General features: G+C 39.3%; 1 protein-coding gene across 4 annotated transcripts in view; it reads right to left on the reverse strand.

Annotated features, from left to right (window-relative positions):
- Positions 1-8,257: 8,257 nt before the first annotated feature.
- DENND5A (DENN domain containing 5A) overlaps positions 8,258-19,969 on the reverse strand; it is a gene marked incomplete at both ends in the record, with an annotated part of 66,405 nt that continues 54,693 nt past the window's right edge. For all 4 annotated transcript variants that reach the window (XM_081999904.1, XM_081999903.1, XM_081999902.1 and 1 more), the window contains 8 exons: positions 8,258-8,441; positions 9,156-9,324; positions 9,886-10,009; positions 11,284-11,366; positions 12,222-12,403; positions 13,578-13,696; positions 14,274-14,419; positions 16,369-16,490. In XM_081999904.1, the coding sequence (XP_081856030.1) occupies positions 8,258-8,441; positions 9,156-9,324; positions 9,886-10,009; positions 11,284-11,366; positions 12,222-12,403; positions 13,578-13,696; positions 14,274-14,419; positions 16,369-16,490 (1,129 nt within the window). The remainder of the gene's footprint in view (positions 8,442-9,155; positions 9,325-9,885; positions 10,010-11,283; positions 11,367-12,221; positions 12,404-13,577; positions 13,697-14,273; positions 14,420-16,368; positions 16,491-19,969) is intronic.

Genomic DNA, 19,969 nt, shown 5'->3' on the forward strand with positions numbered 1-19,969 from the left:
ACACATAAATATTTGGGAATGCCAGAATTTGATCAAAAGATCTCAACATAGCTTGGAAAACAAACATTAACAATATTAAACTTATCTTGGTTAATGAAACCATTTCTTATGCATATATCTCAAAAGTGCTTTGTGAAGGATCTTAGCTATAATTTCACATGGAATATTAATTGATGAAGGATTGCCATTAAAATATCTCTTTAAAGACACAAAACAGACAGAAGCTCAGACCTCAACTCAGACATCCTTCTGTAGCCTTCTTAACTATTTCTATTCAACTACAGACTCACAGTGACAGATGACTGCACTGGGTACAAAGATCTTTACTGGGAGAAAGAGGCTACAAAAAGACTCAACTTCAGCAATAAGTTAAGTATGATTAAAGAAAAACAAACATACCAGGGGCAGTTCAACAGGAAGAGACCCCAAATAACACTGTTTGGGCTTTTCTTCAGCAATTAAAAATAAAAATCACAAAGTTTTAGGGAGCAAAATAGCTACTGGCAAATATCTGCAAGAAGTGTATGCAAACAGGGTATTTTCATACATTATGCATACTGATCCTAAAACCAATAGCAAACTTTTTGCTCATCTAGATACTATAGAGCATTTTAGTCTTGATATAAATTTTCTCAGTGTTATGTGGACCAGAGTCCCATTCAGTTACGTTTCACAGATGCTTTGAGGAAAAAGAGCTTTAGGTATTTTACGTTCGGAGAATGGCTGCACAGCAGAGAACTCGTCTGCTTTTTCCAATTGTACCAACGTGTGTGCTACCTTATAAACCTGCAAAATGTAGAACTTCCCGCAAACACTTGTCTGATCTCTTTGGGCTGCCAGGAGCACAATGCTGCTATCAACGTTGTCTGCTGCTCCAAAGGAACTCTTCCATACAGACAAGATCCCCAATTCCCCCCTCACTTAAAGCGCCCTCCACTTTATCACTCAAAGTTGCTTCACATTGAGAGATTGAGACTAAGCTGCCACAGAGCAGCTGCACAAACTGGTCCAGAGATTCTGCACTTGATGTCCTCAGTTCAATACCTCTGTCTGAAAATTTGGGATAAAAACTGCTTTATAATCCTTGTTAAATGTTATTATTTAATGATAAGCAAACATGATTTGAAGACATCTAGATTGCTGTTTCATTTGTACTTAATGTAGTGAGAAGTAGTGGGTCTGCTGGACTGAGCAACAGTCCATCATACTGACCCAAAATTTAACACGACTGAGCGAGCATAACGAGTGCTTGTGACAGAAGCTAAAAACAACTGGGAAGGTGGGAGGAGATGCCAGAACAAAAAAAGGGAAAGGGGCAGACAGACAAGTGAGGAATATTTGCAAATATTTAATTATTCTAAAGCTTTTCACACACTTAAGGTTTCAGAGCTGTAGTTTCAAGTCTTACTCATCTCCATATGTCCACTGGGTTTTGAACAATTGTTTTCCTTTGAAATGAATCACTCAAACTTTTGCACTTATGAGAGTTTCCATCTTAGTATCCAAGGCCTTTCCAAGCTACCAAATAGGTTGAGTTCTACATAAAATAACACATCTTCAGTAATCAGTATTCAGTTTTGCAATTTAACAGTGGCTTTCAATGGGAGCAGGACCTGCACATGGCTGATCTCAAAACAGAGGAAATCTGGGGTTCCTCGGGTCACAAGGAGTCTAAAAGACCTTGTCATGTAATTTATACTCCTTGTCTAAGTCTTTTTATGCTACTGGTAGAAAAACTTCCCTGAAACAAACATCGGATCCATCAGTGGTATTTTAAATGTTATAGGATCTGTATCTTAAAATGCCACCGTCACAGAAATGGAGAACAGTTCCTGCTTATTGCAGGACTGAATGCAGTATGTTCTGTTAATGAATATACACCTTGCAATTAATAGCAAAACGTCTCCTTTTTTCCCCTATGTGAAATAACTTTTAGACAAATACCTACTTGGTGCAGCTTTGACATTTGTACTTTAAGAACCTTCCAAGTCATCACTACAACAAACCATAACACAAGCACATTTCTAGACCTTTGTGTTTGGACCAGTTAGTCAACAGACTAATCATTGCCCAGCACCCAAACTCTCCTCACCAACAGACATTAGTAAGCATCACCTTCTATGAAACCACCTCAGACTTGACATATGGAACAGTGCTGTGAACCCAGCAGTTGCACAACACACTTTGCCCCCCAAGGCCTCTGTTCTTTTTGCTCCTTCCCCTTGCAGGAAGTCTGAAAGATTCGAGGCCACTCGTGATGAAGTGAATGTGTTTCTGAAGTCATGCTTACCTCACAGCTCCTTCCAGGCCTGCCCCACATCCACCCTCATAGTGCCCTGCAGAGGAATTAGAAGCTGTAGGTCTACTAAGCCTAGGGAACTGAGGTGGTCTGTTTCCAAGAGAGGCAGGTTTGGCCTCTCACATAAACGTGGCACGCCTGGCAGCAGGCACCAAGTTCACGACTGCACTCTCCCAGACCTGTCCAAGGCTCAGGCCACCAGCACCACCTCATCAGAGCATGGGGCGGAATGAGTTCAACCTCTCAGTATCTCCCCCAGTGAGCCCACAGGATGACACCAACAGTTGTCAGAATCACCACCAGCTCAGGAAAATTGATGTGGTTCCCCCAACAGACAGCTTAACTCTTTTTATTTTGCTTTGCTTAAAAAACGCCTCCATCGCTAAGGGGGGTGGGGGTGTAAAAACAGAGAGAGGTGAAGGAAGCAGAGATGCCTCCAAATCATGATCAAACTCCTTCTGCCTTTTTCCTGATGGTATGAAGCATCCAGTGATGACCTCATACAACTTGACAGAGTGAACCCCACCAACTTCAAGATAGTCCTAACTTGAACCACTGTTCCCAGCTGAGAAAATCACCTTCTGTATTTGCCAGCTTCAAAAAAGGAATTTGTCAAAGCAGGAGTTAGCCATTGCTAACATGCAGGTCAGAAGAACATGCAAATCTCTCCAGCTACAGCTGACAAAAGAGTGGGCAGCTCCCTAAAACACGGAAAGAACAGCGCACCTGAAGGATGAGCTCCTTTTTGCAGATGCTGGGCGACTAAGGAATGGCAGAAACCATACAAGGTGGGGGCAGTGGCATTCAGCCTTCTTACCTATTCCTGTCACTGTATGTGGGGAGGAACACAGAATCACAGTGACTGAGGTTGGAAGGGACCTTTGGCAGTCATCTTGTCCAACCTCCCTGCTCAAGCAGGGATCGCGAAGACTGCATTTTGGATGAAGCAGGAGATGAAAGTGAGCAAAATTGACTTGGTCTCCCTGCTTCTCACACAACTGACATATAAAACTTACAGGACATAGGCAGCAAAAAGTTACAAAAGCACAACCACAAATTAGTTGTGCTCACGTTTGTTTACTACTCCACTCAAATCTAAAAACTAGATTGAAGATACAGTAAGGCAGGCAGAACCAGTTTCAAGGTGAGATAAGCAGAGCAATATTTAATGAACCAAGATTATAGAGGGCTCCACTACATCGGTAAGTACTTCAAATAATTTAAAAAGTGAATGAATGGAGAAGGAAGGAACCATACTTTTGCCTCTGTGCCAGTACAACCCCTCCACCTGATAATTCCTCCTCTGGGACTATCTGTCAAGTTAGAGCTTACCCTGTGCAAAGATGAGATAAAAAAAGTAGGAAAGAGACAATAAAGGCAATAATGCTTGGGGCACGCATGAGTGCCACAGATGTTGTCAGTCTCAGAGCTGGAGGACAGTGCTAATTTCTCATTTAACCTTGTATTCGAAGCATCAGATAGTTACATTTCCAACAATTCCTGCTTCTCTGTATGGATCCTCTCACATAAAGAAAAAGGCTGAGTACATGGTACATAGAGGTGAATAACTGTATTTTTCAGAACATAAAATTTGGAGACCTCCACCAAATTTCGTTATTGGGATCAAAAGTTCTTTCTAAGGTAGGAAAAATGCTAATACAAACAGCAACACATGTGTGTTTACTCACAGATATTGTCCAAGATCTGCATTAGTCCCTTTGCCTTCCTGTTCTCCCCACTCCCTGATTACTGAGGAGGCATCTCTTCCACTGATGGCAGTCTGATCAACAACAACTGCTTGCAAGCAGGCTACACTGGTGATGGGAGGTAGGCAGACATTTAGTTGAACAGATCAGATACAAAACTGCACAAAAAACGTCTCCTGAAATCAGACACTAAAATATCATACGTACCTGCAGTCAGGGAAAGAAGATAAGATGATTAGCCAAATTATGAGAGGCTTTTGAAAATAGCACATTAATGCTATTTCTTATGTTAGAAGATAAATTTTATTGCAATTCATCAAATGAGCTACACCTGTAAAACTGTTTTGTATATCCAATTCACATTTAATGTCCAATGGATTGAAATGTCACAGGAAAAATAAAAAAGGAAAACAGTACCTGGTTTTGTCATTATAATGTAAACTTCAACACCCGCCCTTAAAAAAAACAAGCCAGTGATTTCCCCACGTAGTAAAATATATAGTATATAAGGTATTGATGCTTTATCTTACTTTAACAGCCAATCTCTAGGTATAAAATAAAGAGCTACAAAGACATGAAGTACATGTACAATATCTTCAAGTAATTTCAAGTATCCTATAGTATCTCTTACTATGGACAAAAATCATTTGACAATATACAGAAAAAGTTAACTCTGAATAGTTTCACTGCAGAAACCTTAACGTATTCATGAATTCAAAACACATCAAAAACATGGATCATCCAGCTAGTAGGTCCCATTTGAACAATCTGAAAAATACCCTTCATAATGGAAAAAGTTGTGGAATAGTATTCAGTTCATGAATATGTCTTCAGCTACAGAATGTCAGACAGTTAAGTTTATGGCAGGTAAGGGCTATTTTTTGTATAAACTTATCATCATACTATTTCATTACATTTAAAACAAGTCTTTATTGTGTTTTCTTTTTCTATAAAGTATCATATCAACTCTGACAGCATTAATCAAAGAAGCATAAATAACTGATAGGTGATGGCCTGGTTTTTTTTTTTCCCCCCTCAAATCAGGTATCAGCCTCTAAACATGTTTGGCCAATTTAGCACTATATATTTACTGCGTTATGAACTACTTTTCATCATTATATTTCTCTCTACAGAATGCAAGTCTGCTGTTAAAAAAAATTATCTTTTCCCATTAACTGTTACAAAAAAACCCCCAACAAAAACCAACCAACAAAACAGCATAGCCACATTAACCCGCACCTACCAAACCTGCTCCCTTATTTTAGAAAAGTAACAGGAAAAAAAAAAAGGTTACAATTGCATTATTCTATAGCTCATTTCTGAACAAAAATGCAATGCAAGTTTTAAAAAGGGAAATGGATTTTACAAAGCGCTAGTTAAAGAGTAAAAGACGCTGACTACGCCATTTTTCTTACACAGTCACCCAATTCAGCAGAATGGCCTGGAAGGAGCAAATGCTGGATCCTAATGTTACTGTGTGGGACCGATGCTAGCTACATCAATGAAAGAAGTAGGTTGGTTTGTGGTAAACACCAAAGACTGGTAGGATTATGGCTGCTACTGCAGACTGAACTGTTCTTAGATACGCCAGCCAAATCCCTTCCCAAAGCCCTATCACAGGCTACCACAGAACTGTATTTAATATATCAGTCTTCCTTGGTGGCCTTTGGATCCAACAAAACCAACATTTTTTTCTGCTGCATTTCAGAGGCTTCTGCTGCACTTCAGTGGAGCAAATCCTTCCAGACTCAGAAGTTCATACCAAAAAGCACTATGAATCCTAGTGGGATTAAGCATAGTCCCCACTGCGAGAAAGCAGGAAGGGTCTATCACAAAGTTGTCTTTCCTGTCAAGAAAAAGTAACTGAGGAGCTGGGAAGATGACCTCTGCATCTTCCTCTTGCATCTGGACAGCTAGCACAACAGGGTGCCATCACTGATGGACAGCTTCATCCCCATGCGCTAGCCGAAGAACCCAACACTTGGGAACCAGCAAACCCCAGCCTCTCTCCATCTCAGGCATCGCTAACGGTCATAACGAGACCAAGGAGATTCACACCAAAGCAAGCCATTAAACCAACGGTACCATGCCACACTAGGTGGACTTGTGTAAAAAACAAACAAACAAAAACCCAAGATGCTTCACCCCCTCAATTTAGGGTTAATTATCTCATGCAAGATAAAGTTAATCCATACTTAATACTATGAGAGATATGGTTTTAACAGGATCAACTAACCTGTTAAAGTTAAAATAATTAATCCAACCCTCCTTTCTTACGTAGACATACTCCCCGTGTAATACACAAGCGTAGTAAAGTAGTCTTAAATATAGCTGAAAGCACTGTAAATTTTTTTTTGTATTATTAATATATAAATAAGCGATTTGGGGCAAGCGTATAAAGATTATCCCAACATATTAAGTTGAATACATGAAATTCTTAGAATAAAGTACATGTTTTATTTTTGCCCTTCCAAAGATGGAAACAACCTAACAAAACCAAACCTGCATGCACAACATACTTCTGTGAAACGCTCCTGTAAGCTCCAGACTGTGAAAGAATTCACACCCATCCAGCATGAGGAATGGCTTGGACACTGCCCTTGCAACTTCCTAATGCTACTGTGAAGTCAAAAAAGAATCTTGCTCTGATAAGTAGTGACAAAGGAACTTCTCAGTTTAATAATGAAATAAATAGGACAAAAGTAAAAATAGTAAAAAATTTAATACACGTGCTATGCTTATAAATTATGAAAATAAAACTATCACAAGATGTGACTAAGCTGCAGGTAAAGAAAAGGTGCTACAACATTGTATGAACCAAAAAACTGGGACTCTGCTTCTCAAAAGAGAAACTATACTGAGATAAGTTTATACAGTGGAGACCTCTTAAATACATAGCCCTGAATTTCTGTACAGTAATTTGTGATGCTGATAAATCAGCCAGTTCTTAAGTCACATATTCATTTCAAAGATATTTTTATCAGAGGATTCAAATGAACAGAGATGCCTTTAGGCATTTGCAAGTTCCAGATTTCCAATAAATTAAGCTTTCAAAACATTTGTGTTTTATTGTGGAAGTGGACTAAAGCTTTCTCTGCTAAAAACAAAAGCATCCCAAATGAAGCAGACTTTCACAACAGGACCCAAGACATACTCATTCAAAAGGAAAAGAAAAAACCTTACTACCCACTGCTTTTTCAGAAAAATTAAGAAATCCTTGTATTTGTTAGTAAGGTATACCATTATTATTTTGTGGGGGTATAAACATCCTTCTTTAGTCGTCTGGCATTTGGGGAACTCATGTTCCTTTTTATTAGCAGTTAAGAGAATTACCAGCAGCAACCGTATACCAAACTTCAAAAGGCTGGTTCAGGTGGAAACATTTTTGTGTTGTGAACAGGTTTTTCATTTAAGTGGGCTGCACTGTAAATTCTGAATTGCAACACAATATAGCCAGTTGTATAATAGACTTTTTTTTAAAGACAAACTTACAAAACACAATGATAGGTTAAATAAATAAAAAACATCAGTTAAAAAACACACTTAATTTCTTCTGTGCAATTATGTACCAATATGAAAAATATTACTTTGATATCTGCACATGTCACGGTTCAGTCTCCTGGATCTCACTAAAAATAATACTGACAACAAAAATAAAGGAAAAAAATGGTTTGTTGACAAATCAGTGCTTTGGAGCTATTAAAAAAAAGCACACATCAGATTTGTAGTTCCCTTGCAGCAGAACATGACCCAATACGTTAAAAATCAAACATTGGTAATAATGTTAATATATAAAATACTAGTTTAAAAACTATAGAATGACCTTCTCAGCAGAAATGGAGTGTATACATTTGGGGTCTATGACATACAGCATATCTGAAGGCAAGTTCACAGAATGCTGAAAGGCTCACTGCACATTTTCTATGGCAAGGAAATACTGCAGCTTTAAAATAAGCTGCACAATACTCATCTCTATCTCTTTCACATGAAAGTGTGTAAAAAGCAAATCAGCAAATAAACTCTAAAATAGATTTATACCAAAATCCTCTTTTTTACATTGAGTTTACAGCTTCTATCCATTTGCCTGTACTACTTTTGGAGTTTCCTTCAAGAAAAGTCAAAGTTGCATTTTAGGGCCATGAACAAGTTCACGATACAATGTACTGGCAGACAGAACTTTTGCATACTAACGAGATTCACTCCTTGTTGCCTTCTTTTTTTTTAAAGATAGTTTTTCCTGGAGGACAAGAGATCAAATATCGATTCCTTTGACAAGAGATGCCTCCAGCGTAATGTTGAACTCTTGCAAGGTCTGCAGCACTCGAATCAAAGAATTCACAAGAGTATGATCCTTAATCAGTGCTATGTCTTCATACATCTGTGCTGTGATCGGGCAGTCTGCGAGCAGGGCGATCCAGTGATGCAAGAGGTGGTCTCTGACAAATTTGGAAATAAAAATAAAGCCAAGTTAGTTTCTCATTTTCATTGAAATGATGTTTATTCTTTGCCTTCTAAAGAGACCTACCATCTTCTCCCCACATTTTTATAAGGTGGGGAAGAGGGAGTAACTGTCTGTGGAACTTGTTCAAGTAGGGAGTATCCGTGAGAGACCCATTTCTAGTCTTTCCACCCCTCACATCAAAAAATATGGTTCCCAGGAGGCCTGGAAGTCCCAAGCAGGCACGAAGTCACTAGCCTGCTTCATTGCCTTTGTGTTAAGAGGCTTCTTGATGGTCCCAGCTTCCCTCCTACCCACCTCCTACAATGAGTATGTGGAGGGTGGGGAGTTTACCCAGCCATTAACTGGAGAAGCCTCACTGATGGATGGTTTTCTGTTTCTATCTTCTGACCTTGCTAACTGTACATGAGAGGGAAGCTATTCATACCAGCCTACAGCCCTTCTTTCTCAATTCAGCTGCTCTTTGGGATACTCAGTTTTGTATCTCAGATTTCCCACATGCCACTTCACATGCCTAAAAACTCAGTCAGAGCATGGTTCACTTGATCCTTATTTAGTTACATCAAAGAACTGTGTAAGTAGTAGTCAAACTGCACAACCCAGCAGTTGCATATTAGTAAGATAAAGCCACACAACACCCTTTTAATTTTATTAAAATATCAATAACAACAAATAAGAAGTTTCTTCCTACCTGGCTCCAAGACACACCAGCATCTGAAACTTGCCATCCTTCCCAATGTTTCTAGGGGTGTTGTTGATAGCAGTGATAAAGCGACAAAAAGTCCTGGCCCTTGTCTGCCAGTTCTCTTCTGGGACCATTTCATTCTGCTCAAGGGTCTCATAGTATGTTTGTGCTTTTTCTTAAAAGAATGGTGGGAGATAATGAAGTTTCATCAGTGCATATAGTGGTCCTAAGATATCTGAAATACCATTCTCCTGTGCTTGGAATAAAATAGTTAGGCGCTATGACCTTCTAATTTAGATGATTAAATTTAATACCACCTCAGTACAATATTTTCCCCACAAGCATGCTTACAAATCCATAAGGCTACCTGACACCCATATCTGACTGTTGGCAAATCAGTATGAGTGTCTGCATCATGTAGGGGACAAATAAAGTTGAAAGACCTTGATTCAAAGCTCATCCATGAATTTCCTGAATGATTATGTCTAGGCATTGTTTTTTTCTGTTTGATTCAGTCCTGTGCTCCCCATATGTTCCACTTCCTTCTGAACAGTGCTAAAGAGGTTCTAGTATCTACTGAATTTTGAGATGCTGCAGTAAAATGATGATATAAGGAGGTCCTGCCAAGACGCGTACAAGAAGTATGCTGTTCATGTCAGCTGAGACACAGAGGCAATGACGGATGGATATACTTCGAAGACACAAACAGGCTCTGGTATGTCTTCCTCCCACTTACCTAAAAAGTCCCAAATAAAGACGTTTTTGAAGAGTCTTGGTGATTTAAACCCATGCTGAAACACTTGCTCAAGAGCTGAAACAAGTCCACTTTCTCCACACAGCAACAACGTCAGACTGCCTCTCTGTCAAGCACACACAGAAAGCACACTCACTTATCTCAGTTTGGAAGCCTGGGACACAAAAGTGTCTCACGCATCTGTTACTCAAACCAATTTTTAAATAAATAGATGCCCAAAGTTATAGTCTACCGTCGAACAGTGGCCCCAGACAGGATGGCCCAGTTCTCACACGACCTCTTGAAGAATGAGGCTGAAGAAAGCAGTCTCAGGGCCTCGTTGTCACCAAATGAAGCCACAAAAAAGCCAAGATAAAGATCACGAGCACGTTTTACCTATAATAACAACCACTCTTCAGAAAAATAAGAAAATATTTTCCTCTTTTACTAAGTAATAAAGATCACAAGTCCATTGTAGCAGTTGCCTCGGACTTTGCTTATCAACAAAAACAACATTTAATGCTATATTTAAGCCTCAGGGAAAAAAACCGAATTCTTCTTTAGAACATGATGGTAAATTCTGTTTTGCAAAAACAGTGCATGACCACTTGAGATTGTTGTGTAAATGTGATCAACCAGAATTATACTATATATGAATTTGCCATGCCATACTGAACTTAGAAAAGATAGGTGCAGAAGGAATGGGAGGAACTATTTGTGAAAAACTAATGACTTTCAAGAGATATCCATACAGGAGCCAGCACTGCTCTACACCACTCCTGCTCGCAAGGGCTGGATTTTGATGCTTTGACACTGGCATGCTTCTTAAGTTTGTTTCAGAAAATAACTTGGTGTGTCACTTAAGATGAATACATGTATAACGTAGAACTGTCCCAGAGTCTTTGAGCACGTCTGCTTCACTTGCAGGGGAGAAGGTGTGGGTCTTTTTTGTGGTTTTTTGTTGTTTGGTGTTGTTTTTTTTAAAGCAGCCTATGGGTTTTCATGTTTTAGTAGCAAAGACAATGCAACACAGGCATAAAAAAAACTACCCAATACTCAATGTAAAAGCAAAATGTCAGATAATCCAGAAAAAACTAAACAGGAGGCAACACTCTTGACAGTGGTACAGGTAGAATCTTTGGCAGGATTTGACTAATAACACAATTTCCAACAACAGAATGTTAACGTTTAAATTAATGGAATGCTCCAGTTAGCAGCAAAACTGAGGTACTTTAAGATGTACTATTCCAACAGTGTAGTCTCATTATTTTTGTTCCACTTAAGGAATTTTCAAACAGATGGCTGTTTATTCAGTTTAGTTATTTCTGTTATATACTCTACAATGCTTACTAGTAAGAGTTTTAAGACAAGAGTACCACTACAGACAACGCAACTCCTCACCTCCTTCTCTGGCTTGTGGAAATGCTTGACAATACCATTGACAGCTTCACCAATAGCTTCTTGTATCTGACCAGTATTTAACTCTGCAAAATAGAAAAAATATATCCCGTCACTCTAACAGCTTTAGAAATTGTACCTCTGCATGAGAAATAAGGCATACCACCAAAAAAGCATGAACCAGTATAACCTATACTGTTACTGAAAAGGTACTGGACTGTGGGTAATAGAATCCAATTCTACTTTTATTTACTGTGGAGGAGGTAGAAGTGGAGATGGTCTGGTTTTACATCAAAGTTAAGACTGTGGTGTTTCAACACAACAACAGATGGGAGAGGGTTTTTACATATTATGTGAATTTTCAGACCAGGGTCCAAAGCTAAGAAAAGGAGTATTGCTTTGATTAGGACCACCAAATCTGGGCATCCTGGAAATACTTGCTGTGATAAGTAAGCCCAAGTGTGCTTGGGAGCAAGGTAACCACCAGCTTTATCAGGAACAAGACAACCCCAGACCAGTGATCTCAATAAAAAACTGAAGTCCACAAATAGAAACCACTAGCTAGCTTTTTCATCCATGAAGGACAGATAAGAGACAGGACAGCAAATTTCTACCTTTCTCCTTAGCATTTGTTCCACGGATGAAGGACAGGAATAGAGAAAAACACCGCCAGGGCAGATAAGCACTGGACTGGGAGTCCAGAAGCATCTTCCTTTCATCCTTGGAGACTTCCAAAACTTGAATAGATAGTACAGGTTGCTCAGTATTGCAACTTGTAAGTTAGCTGGACTTTGAGCAGGTTGGGTTGGGCTAAGTGAGTTTCACAGGTTCTCTCCAAGCTACAGTTCTAAAATAGAGGAAAACCTACAGTTCTGTTTGCAGCAGCTCTCCTCAGGTGATGATGCAGAACAGTACAAAACAAAACATCCCTCACCACTCACTTGGCTTATTGTTCGGCGATATAGTGACAAATCTTCTGATCATGCTTGGTGACTGTTGCAAAGGAGGGGTTCGGCACTGCCGCTCATCAACCTCAGTGTGGGAGGTCAGCAACTCTCCCACTAGGATCCTCTCTAAGCTGCCATCATCCATTCCTTTTCCAAGCCACCTTCCACAGGGAAACCTAAGAACATAAAGGAGATACTTGGATCAAGTTCTTCAACCCAGATTCAATTCCATTTCAGAGACTTTCCCAAATTCTGCTAGTATAGTTATTAGAAATACTTCACTTGTCTAGCAACAAATGAAGTCTTGGTTTTGGCTTTTGCCAGCAGAGGGAGCAAAAGTAAAACAGTTTTTCAGTTCCAGGTTTGCGCTCAATGTCGCACTAGATGATCTGCAAGGCAAACAGTGGTAGATTTTGTCTTGTGTCCTTTATGTAGCACATGATTTGAGGGCTGCAGAGGAAGAGGAGGTAGAAGGGAAAGACCCACTACACACTATAGATGGGTGGTGAAATACACTTATGCTTTCACTGAATGTGTTACATAACAGTTCAGCCACAAAAAAAAAAAAAACAAAACATATACTTAAATGCCAAAACACCAATACATCTATTGGAATTGGGATATTAAATCAGACACTAGAAAGCACATGTGCTCACTTGCTCATTACCACTTTGTATAAACCAGTGTTGATGTCAGCTTAATCAGAAAACTGAAGAGCATCCAAAAATAGAATCTTGCCTCTTCATTTAATTATAAACAAACTGGCAGAGAACTGAGTGGACTTACCTGTCAGTTTGTCATCAACATAAGCCTAACAGTTTCTCTAAACAAAGGACAGGGCGTCAATCTATGCTGTACCTAACACTGATAGATAGAAATATATCTAATTCTTACTGTAAATCTCACTTCTTTACTTTCACTATGCAAACACAGCTTTCTAACACTCATAAGCCCTTATGTTCCAGCTTGTGTCCAAAGGTGTCTCTAACACCTAGAGCACTCAGCCTTAATATAAAATACCACCCATACTTGGTAAGCAGCGAGCTCTAACTTGCTATTTCTTTTTTAGGCTCAAGGCAGATTTAAGATGCATTAACAGTCAACTCATCTTCTCCACCAATGTTTTGGAGGCTAGACATGAGCATCTGCAAACTGAAAACTGTTTAATTTTGTAAGAATCACAACTTGTTTAATGCCAGAAGCCAAATGACCTTTCTACGCCTTCAGGTAGCAGCAGCCGTAGACATAAAGTTCTGGGAGATAAGACCTTTCTAATCAAACAAGCCTTACTGTGCCAGCTCCCTGCAGAAATTCTACTTACCTAATATGAAATGTCAAGATGATACTTACTTGTAAGTATGCCCTGTTATTTCATTTCTGACCATAACATATTCCACTAGCCACTTGGCATACAGCCCTGAATTATCATGTCCTATTTGCACTGTGGTCAGTTTTCCCAGGTTCTGGCACTGCAAATTAAACAAAGAGTTTGTCAGAGTAAACTGAAAGAGAACAGCATGTTAGAGGAGTAAACTATCAGAGAACATGCTCAGACAGGGAATCAGAAGTGTGGTTCTCCTTTTCTGACTGCATGATTGATTCTGGGCTTTTTAGAGGTCGTTTGCTTTGTTTGTTTTTGGTTTTTTGCTTTGTTTTGTTAAATATGATTTTGATCAGCAGAGAGAGTATCAGTTGAACTAGATTTTTCAATTAAATTTTACCCAATGCACACACACACACAAAAATCAGAACAGAATCACTACTTTGTTTCCAGTAGAAGAGGATATGACACCTCCCACCATTACAGCACAAAGTTGTAATATAAAGACAGACTTGTGCATCCTTGCACTAAGGATCTGTCAGTCATTTTGCTCTGCATGTTATTAAATATAGACTAAATTTGCTATGTACAGGCACAGAAAGTATTTGTGACTAACCCCACAGACTGAAGATATGAAATGTATGGCAAGATGTTACAGCAAGGGGAGACTTTAAAACTGAACAAACAGAACTTCCAAAGCATTTTTTGTATCAAGCAATACAAACCTCAAAAGTCATTTCTAATATATTCCTGGGAATCTGCAGGACTCCTGTTTCACCCAGTTCTCCCGAGATACAGATCCAAGGATTGGCTGTAAACATTGAGCCACCAAGTTTCTTGCTAGGAACAATCAATATGTGGTATGGGATCACTGCAAACACAAGAAGAAACAACACTTCAAAAATTAAGAAGAATAATTATGTAACCTCTTTAATGAAAAGAGGAGGGAAAGGTAAGCCTATAATACTGCAGTACCAGGAAATGTTAAAACAACATCAGAGCTGCTACTTAATCATGCTAACATTTGCACACTAAGCACTGACTGACAATCAGGAAGTGCACACAGAGTAGTCGTTAAGAAGCAGAGCTGATAGAAAAACACTGTCAAATGAAAAAAGAAATACAGATGGAATAATGCCTTCATCTGGGTATAGTAATTTTTCATTTACCAGCCTCAAAACATGTCAAGAAGATGGTTACTTGTCCCCAGCTTAGAAACAAGGAAGTGAAGACAGAATATTCATATATCCAGGACTACATTGTAGCTCAGCATGCAACTAAATGCTCAACTCCTAACTGCCTGCTTTTGTGTGTACACATACACACACTACACAGCTAACACCAATTCCCATTCAATTACTAACCGAAGCCTTTGTCTGCAGGGCTTGCTTGTAGCAGCATTCACTACTGTGGCTGAACAAATTCAGTGAAAATACATTAGAATGCTGCAAGTTTCTTTGTACCACGTTGCTCTTAGCTATGCTAACTCTAAGACTTCTTGATACTAAAAAGAACAAGCAACTTTTCCCCTCTCTTCCTCTAACTGGTACCACACATATGCTCAGACACTTTCTGTTGTCAGGTTTACCAGTGGCTAATTCCACATAGTATCACCTGAGTTACAGTCCCTTCTCTGGCTCAGGACGCATGTGCTCCTGAGGAAATGGGCTCTTCAATCACCTAGCATCTCATGCACAGCCCCCTGTTAACCAAACTTTTATAACAAAATCCAATTACCTGAATGGTCACTGTGTTTGTTGGCAATTTGCCCTTCTTTTATAATGCATAAATGGATTATAGTTAGGACTTTTCAGCTGAGGCATTTAATACATTTCTCCCTCAATGTCTCCTCAGCTGTCAGTGCCCTCAAGAAAGCATTTGGTGGTTGGATTTTCTTAAAAGCTTGATGCTCGTAGCATTTAGGAATGAATTAAAATGTTTCTCTTTTTTTCTGTGTTGATAGTCTTAAAGTGAGACTTTAACTGCATCCAGCAGACCAGGTTTTAGCATTGTCCAGAACTTGCCCACAAGATCAAAACCTGCTTTGCTTAGACATCTCCTTGCTTTGTTTTTCATACACACAAATATGGATCATAACATACCATCAACAGTAGCCCCTACCATGGGGCCAGGGGGATCCTTTCACACAACCCCACACACAGTTTTATAAGCCTTGCTTACAGTCTTTCCTTATTCTGCCTTATTAGTGAGGTCCTGTGGCAACAGGCACACAAATGCATGAAAACTCTGCAACACATTTAGGCATCAGCAACAAGAGGTTAAAAGTTTCTCTAGGGCATCTTTAAAAAAAAGGGGGGGGGGAGGGGAGGGGCGTACTTCAATGTGTTGCAGAGCTCTGATGCAGCCCTCAACGGGCATTTCACTGTTATCCCAAACTTAGAGACAGGCATGCAGCAAAGTAGGCTGAGCACGAAGAGGGGAAAGGTTTTTTATTTTCTTTTTAATCCCTAGCATGTGTTAATATTCTTACCTCGATAATGAAGAATCCATATTGTTTGCATCATGCTAAATAAGAACAAGTCCACCACAAAATTTTCTGTTGAGAACTCTCCCCCAACTAAAAGAATTAAAGCTGCCCATATTTTACCAAGTTAGAAACAAAAGCCTTTAGTACACAGAGAGAGACACTACTGCCCACCAAAGAGAACCACATAAATAGTGATACAGCATACACAGATGGATACCAGGAAGAAAGGCAGAACAATTGCATTAAGGCAAGTTGCTCAGAGCTGTTTAGAATTTTGGGTAAGGCCTCAGCTAAATCTGGATATCAGAGTTCCAGGGAAAGCAAATACTTACAGATTGTTGTGAAAACATTGGTAAAGCAAAAGTAATCAACAGCATTGAATGACAGGAGATGATATAAGAATTGTTCTTTCTCATCATCACAGCGGAGGAATGCATAACGCTTGTAGAGTTTTCTGACAAAGCAAAACAAATAATCTGTCATAGTAAGAAGATGCTTTCAGTAAAATGTTTTCTATTATGCATATTTATTACGTAAACCATGAAGAATATGCAAGCAATTACAAATGACAAGTGATACTAGTAGAGCCAACAGTATTTAATGTGCCAAGATATGACGACACTCTGCAAGTCTCAAGTCTCCCAAGTGCCTCAGTCCAATACTTCAAACTCTTTTCCACTCCTCAAAAGCAAGGTTTGGGGTGTTCTAAGGGTCTTCTCCCACCCGAAAACACCACAAAAGATAGGAAAAGGACTTTCATACTTTCTTGGAAAAAATTCCCTGTCTTCTTTTGGCCATGTAAAATGACAGAATTCAAGTAAAGAGAGTCCTCCTAAGTTACTTCTGAGCAGATAGTGCTGTGGGAGAGTCCTCAAGCACAAGGCAGTTAGAAGACTGTTTCCAAAGGACACTAGGGCAAGCACTGGGGCTATCTGCTTGTATTAGGTTATAGGTGATAGCCCAGGGCCTACAACAACCCGCACGTTAAGCTAGGGAATAGCTTCAGTGTTGACAGCACACAGCTCCTGACATAACCAAAATCATAAGCAAGCAAAGGCGGCCTAAAGTCCTACTGTTCCCTTCTATCGGGTTACAAGCTCTTTGCTAGGACCACAACGCCGCACAGAACTGCAACTTCTTTTAAGTGGAAATATAAAAATGTAGCTCAGTAGCCTTCTCTCAGTCATGGAGATGCTAACACCTATGCAGAAGAATGTGCTGTAAACAGAAACAAAGTTATATACCTATTGAAATTACCCACATTAGAGAATTTAACACTGCAAGACTTGCAACTGAGAAACCTTGAGAAGAATTTACAACGTCAACTTTTTCAAGTGCAATTTTGATGGGAAAATACTCTTGAAGTTACTCAACTGTAGGTAGCAATCACCTTTATTTTTGTCAATTATGCAACCAATAAATAATACCAGTGTTGGTGAATAATCACAAAGGAAGAGCATGCCAAGATGCATCAAAATCCAACTGATGCTAGAGGAATATTCAAAACATCATGAATGCATGAATTAGGTGTTAGAAACGCTGACACAGCCATGGATAGGTTGTTCCTGCCAGGAGGACATCCTGACAGTTCCCCTCAATTTCAGATATAAATTACAAAACAGTCAGCAAGTGACTCACAAGCCAGAATTTGCAATGTTCAATGGAAATAAAGATACTGAGCCTTAAAACAACATTAACCTGCCTGTAGCCAGAAGAGTAGCAAACCCACAAAGGTCTCACAGGTGACTGTGTCCATGTTTCATTTGAACAATCTGACCCACACGTTTAGACAGCCTATCCACAAGGGTACAGGCTGTCCTACCTTTTCAAAGTGTAAGATTTCTCAGTTTACTTATGTACATAAAGGTCTCAGGGGAGTGAAGCTATGTGATTTCCTTCTGTTCCCTAAATCTAGTCCCTTTGCAAAATAGAAAGAAATCAAACATGTTTCAGTTTCCTTACATTTTTTAGCAAATGCCAAGTGATGAGAACGGGTTAATTAGAATATCTAACAGTTGCTTCAAAAAAGAACAACACATAATCATGTTAACTGTAAAATGACAGAAGTTGCACAACTACTTTTAGTACCTCACTGAGCTTGGCAACGTTTCCTCTAAAAACAAACAACGGAGCACACTTTAAATCCATGCTGCCTAGGACACCTTTCTTTAAGTAGAATATCTAAATATGCAGCACAACGCACACAAAGAACTGATGTCATTCCTGTGCAAGTTGCTCCTTTGCTTGTCGCTTTCACTTAAATGTATTTTTGCTGCTGTCTCACTCTGCTCTAAAAAACCAGAATCTGATAGACAAACAGTGCATTGGCCAGCGTTGAGAGTTGTGTTTTTTCCTTCTTTTTTTGGGGTGGGGTGTGAAGGGTGCTGGTATGTAGAAAGTCCTCTCACAGCACTTGTTCTGCATGGGACAAACACTGCTAAATTTAATCTGATCTGGACTGCTGACTTCACTGGAGAGGCCTAACCTTAACTTAGAGATACAGGTAGATTTATTAGCTATCCTCACTCTGTCCTTCAGGTTTTCCTTGCTTTCTGTTGGAAGACCACAGCTTCATCAGAAAATCCATGTAATTCAATACAAGGCAAATATCAAATAATCAGTTGGGGTTTTGGGGGATTGGGGTAGGGAAGACATTTCTTGGCAGGTGGTGTGAGTGGGAGAAGAAGAAAGGAAGAGTAGACAGCATAGGTTAAGCTCTCTCCAGAAAGAAGTCTTCAATTAAAGCTAATGACAATTACTAGGGCCCATACAAGAGAACCTTTAATTTCCACACAGTAAACAGTATATCCAACCTTACCAGCTGCACATTTTTTTCTGCAAAGGTTACACTAAATAAACCTCAAATTGTTACTCCTAAAACAATCAGTATTAAATATGGCCTGTACTCTGATTTGTGCAACTATTTACAAAAGAATTTATGTTTATAAAGATAATGTACACGTGCTCTGGACATCACCAAATAAATTGGTCCTTGTGCTGAGCATTTCTCCTTTTGCCCTTCAACATGCATACTCATAAGAAGCACTATCACAGAGTACTTTTGACAGAGTTGAAGCCAGCCGTATTTGGAACTCTCTCCAGGTTCAAGACTTTAGTTTTCACGCACATCCCCCTGCCCCGCCCCCCTCCATATACTTATCCCATTTTCTTCCTATAGTACAACTAGTCTTGAAATAGTGTTTTGGGTCTCAATGGTTCGGTCTTCTCATAATTTTTTAATTACCTCATATACAAGGAATTGAAAGTCACATATTTTGAAATGTTTAGGAGAAGTAATAAGAACAAAAAATGGACCATAATAGCAGTTATTTGACTATTAAGAAAGCAATTCACCTCATGATCTTAAGCAGGCTATAAATGCAAAACCTTTACTGTGTAGGAGAGGACAAACAAAGCCGAGACACTCAGTTTGATCTAGATATGTGGACAACCATGCTCTGAAAGATTTAGATTGAAGATTTCAAAAGATTACCAGATCTCATCTTGAGCTTATTGCCCTAAAATGAGATGCAATAACTGATCCCAGTCAGCATTCCTAGTCACCTTCAAGGTATTGTGTGTACACCGTTCATCTGCTCTCTTAAACCACACCAGAAGTTTGGTTTACCTACATTATTTTACATGGCAGTGAAAGGAGTTACAAGAATGTCTCAGATTTGGAGACAGAAGTGAGAAGCTAAGGAACAGTCACTTTGAGTCACACTAGCAAGAACCACAGAAGCACACCTGGATGTGCCTTTACACTCTTCATATTGTGACAGAAGTGCATAAAAGGACCCAAGCTGCACTTTGTCATGCACTGCAAAAACACACAAACAATCCAAGGAAAACAAAATACCCCACAGCTACAGAAAAAGGGCCAAGATAAAAAGTTTGACTCAAAGTAATGGCATTTGTCCAGTTTCATTTAAT

The sequence above is a fragment of the Phaethon aethereus genome, assembly GCF_964289735.1.
Source record: "Phaethon aethereus genome assembly, chromosome: 5".
Lineage (NCBI taxonomy): Eukaryota > Metazoa > Chordata > Aves > Phaethontiformes > Phaethontidae > Phaethon > Phaethon aethereus.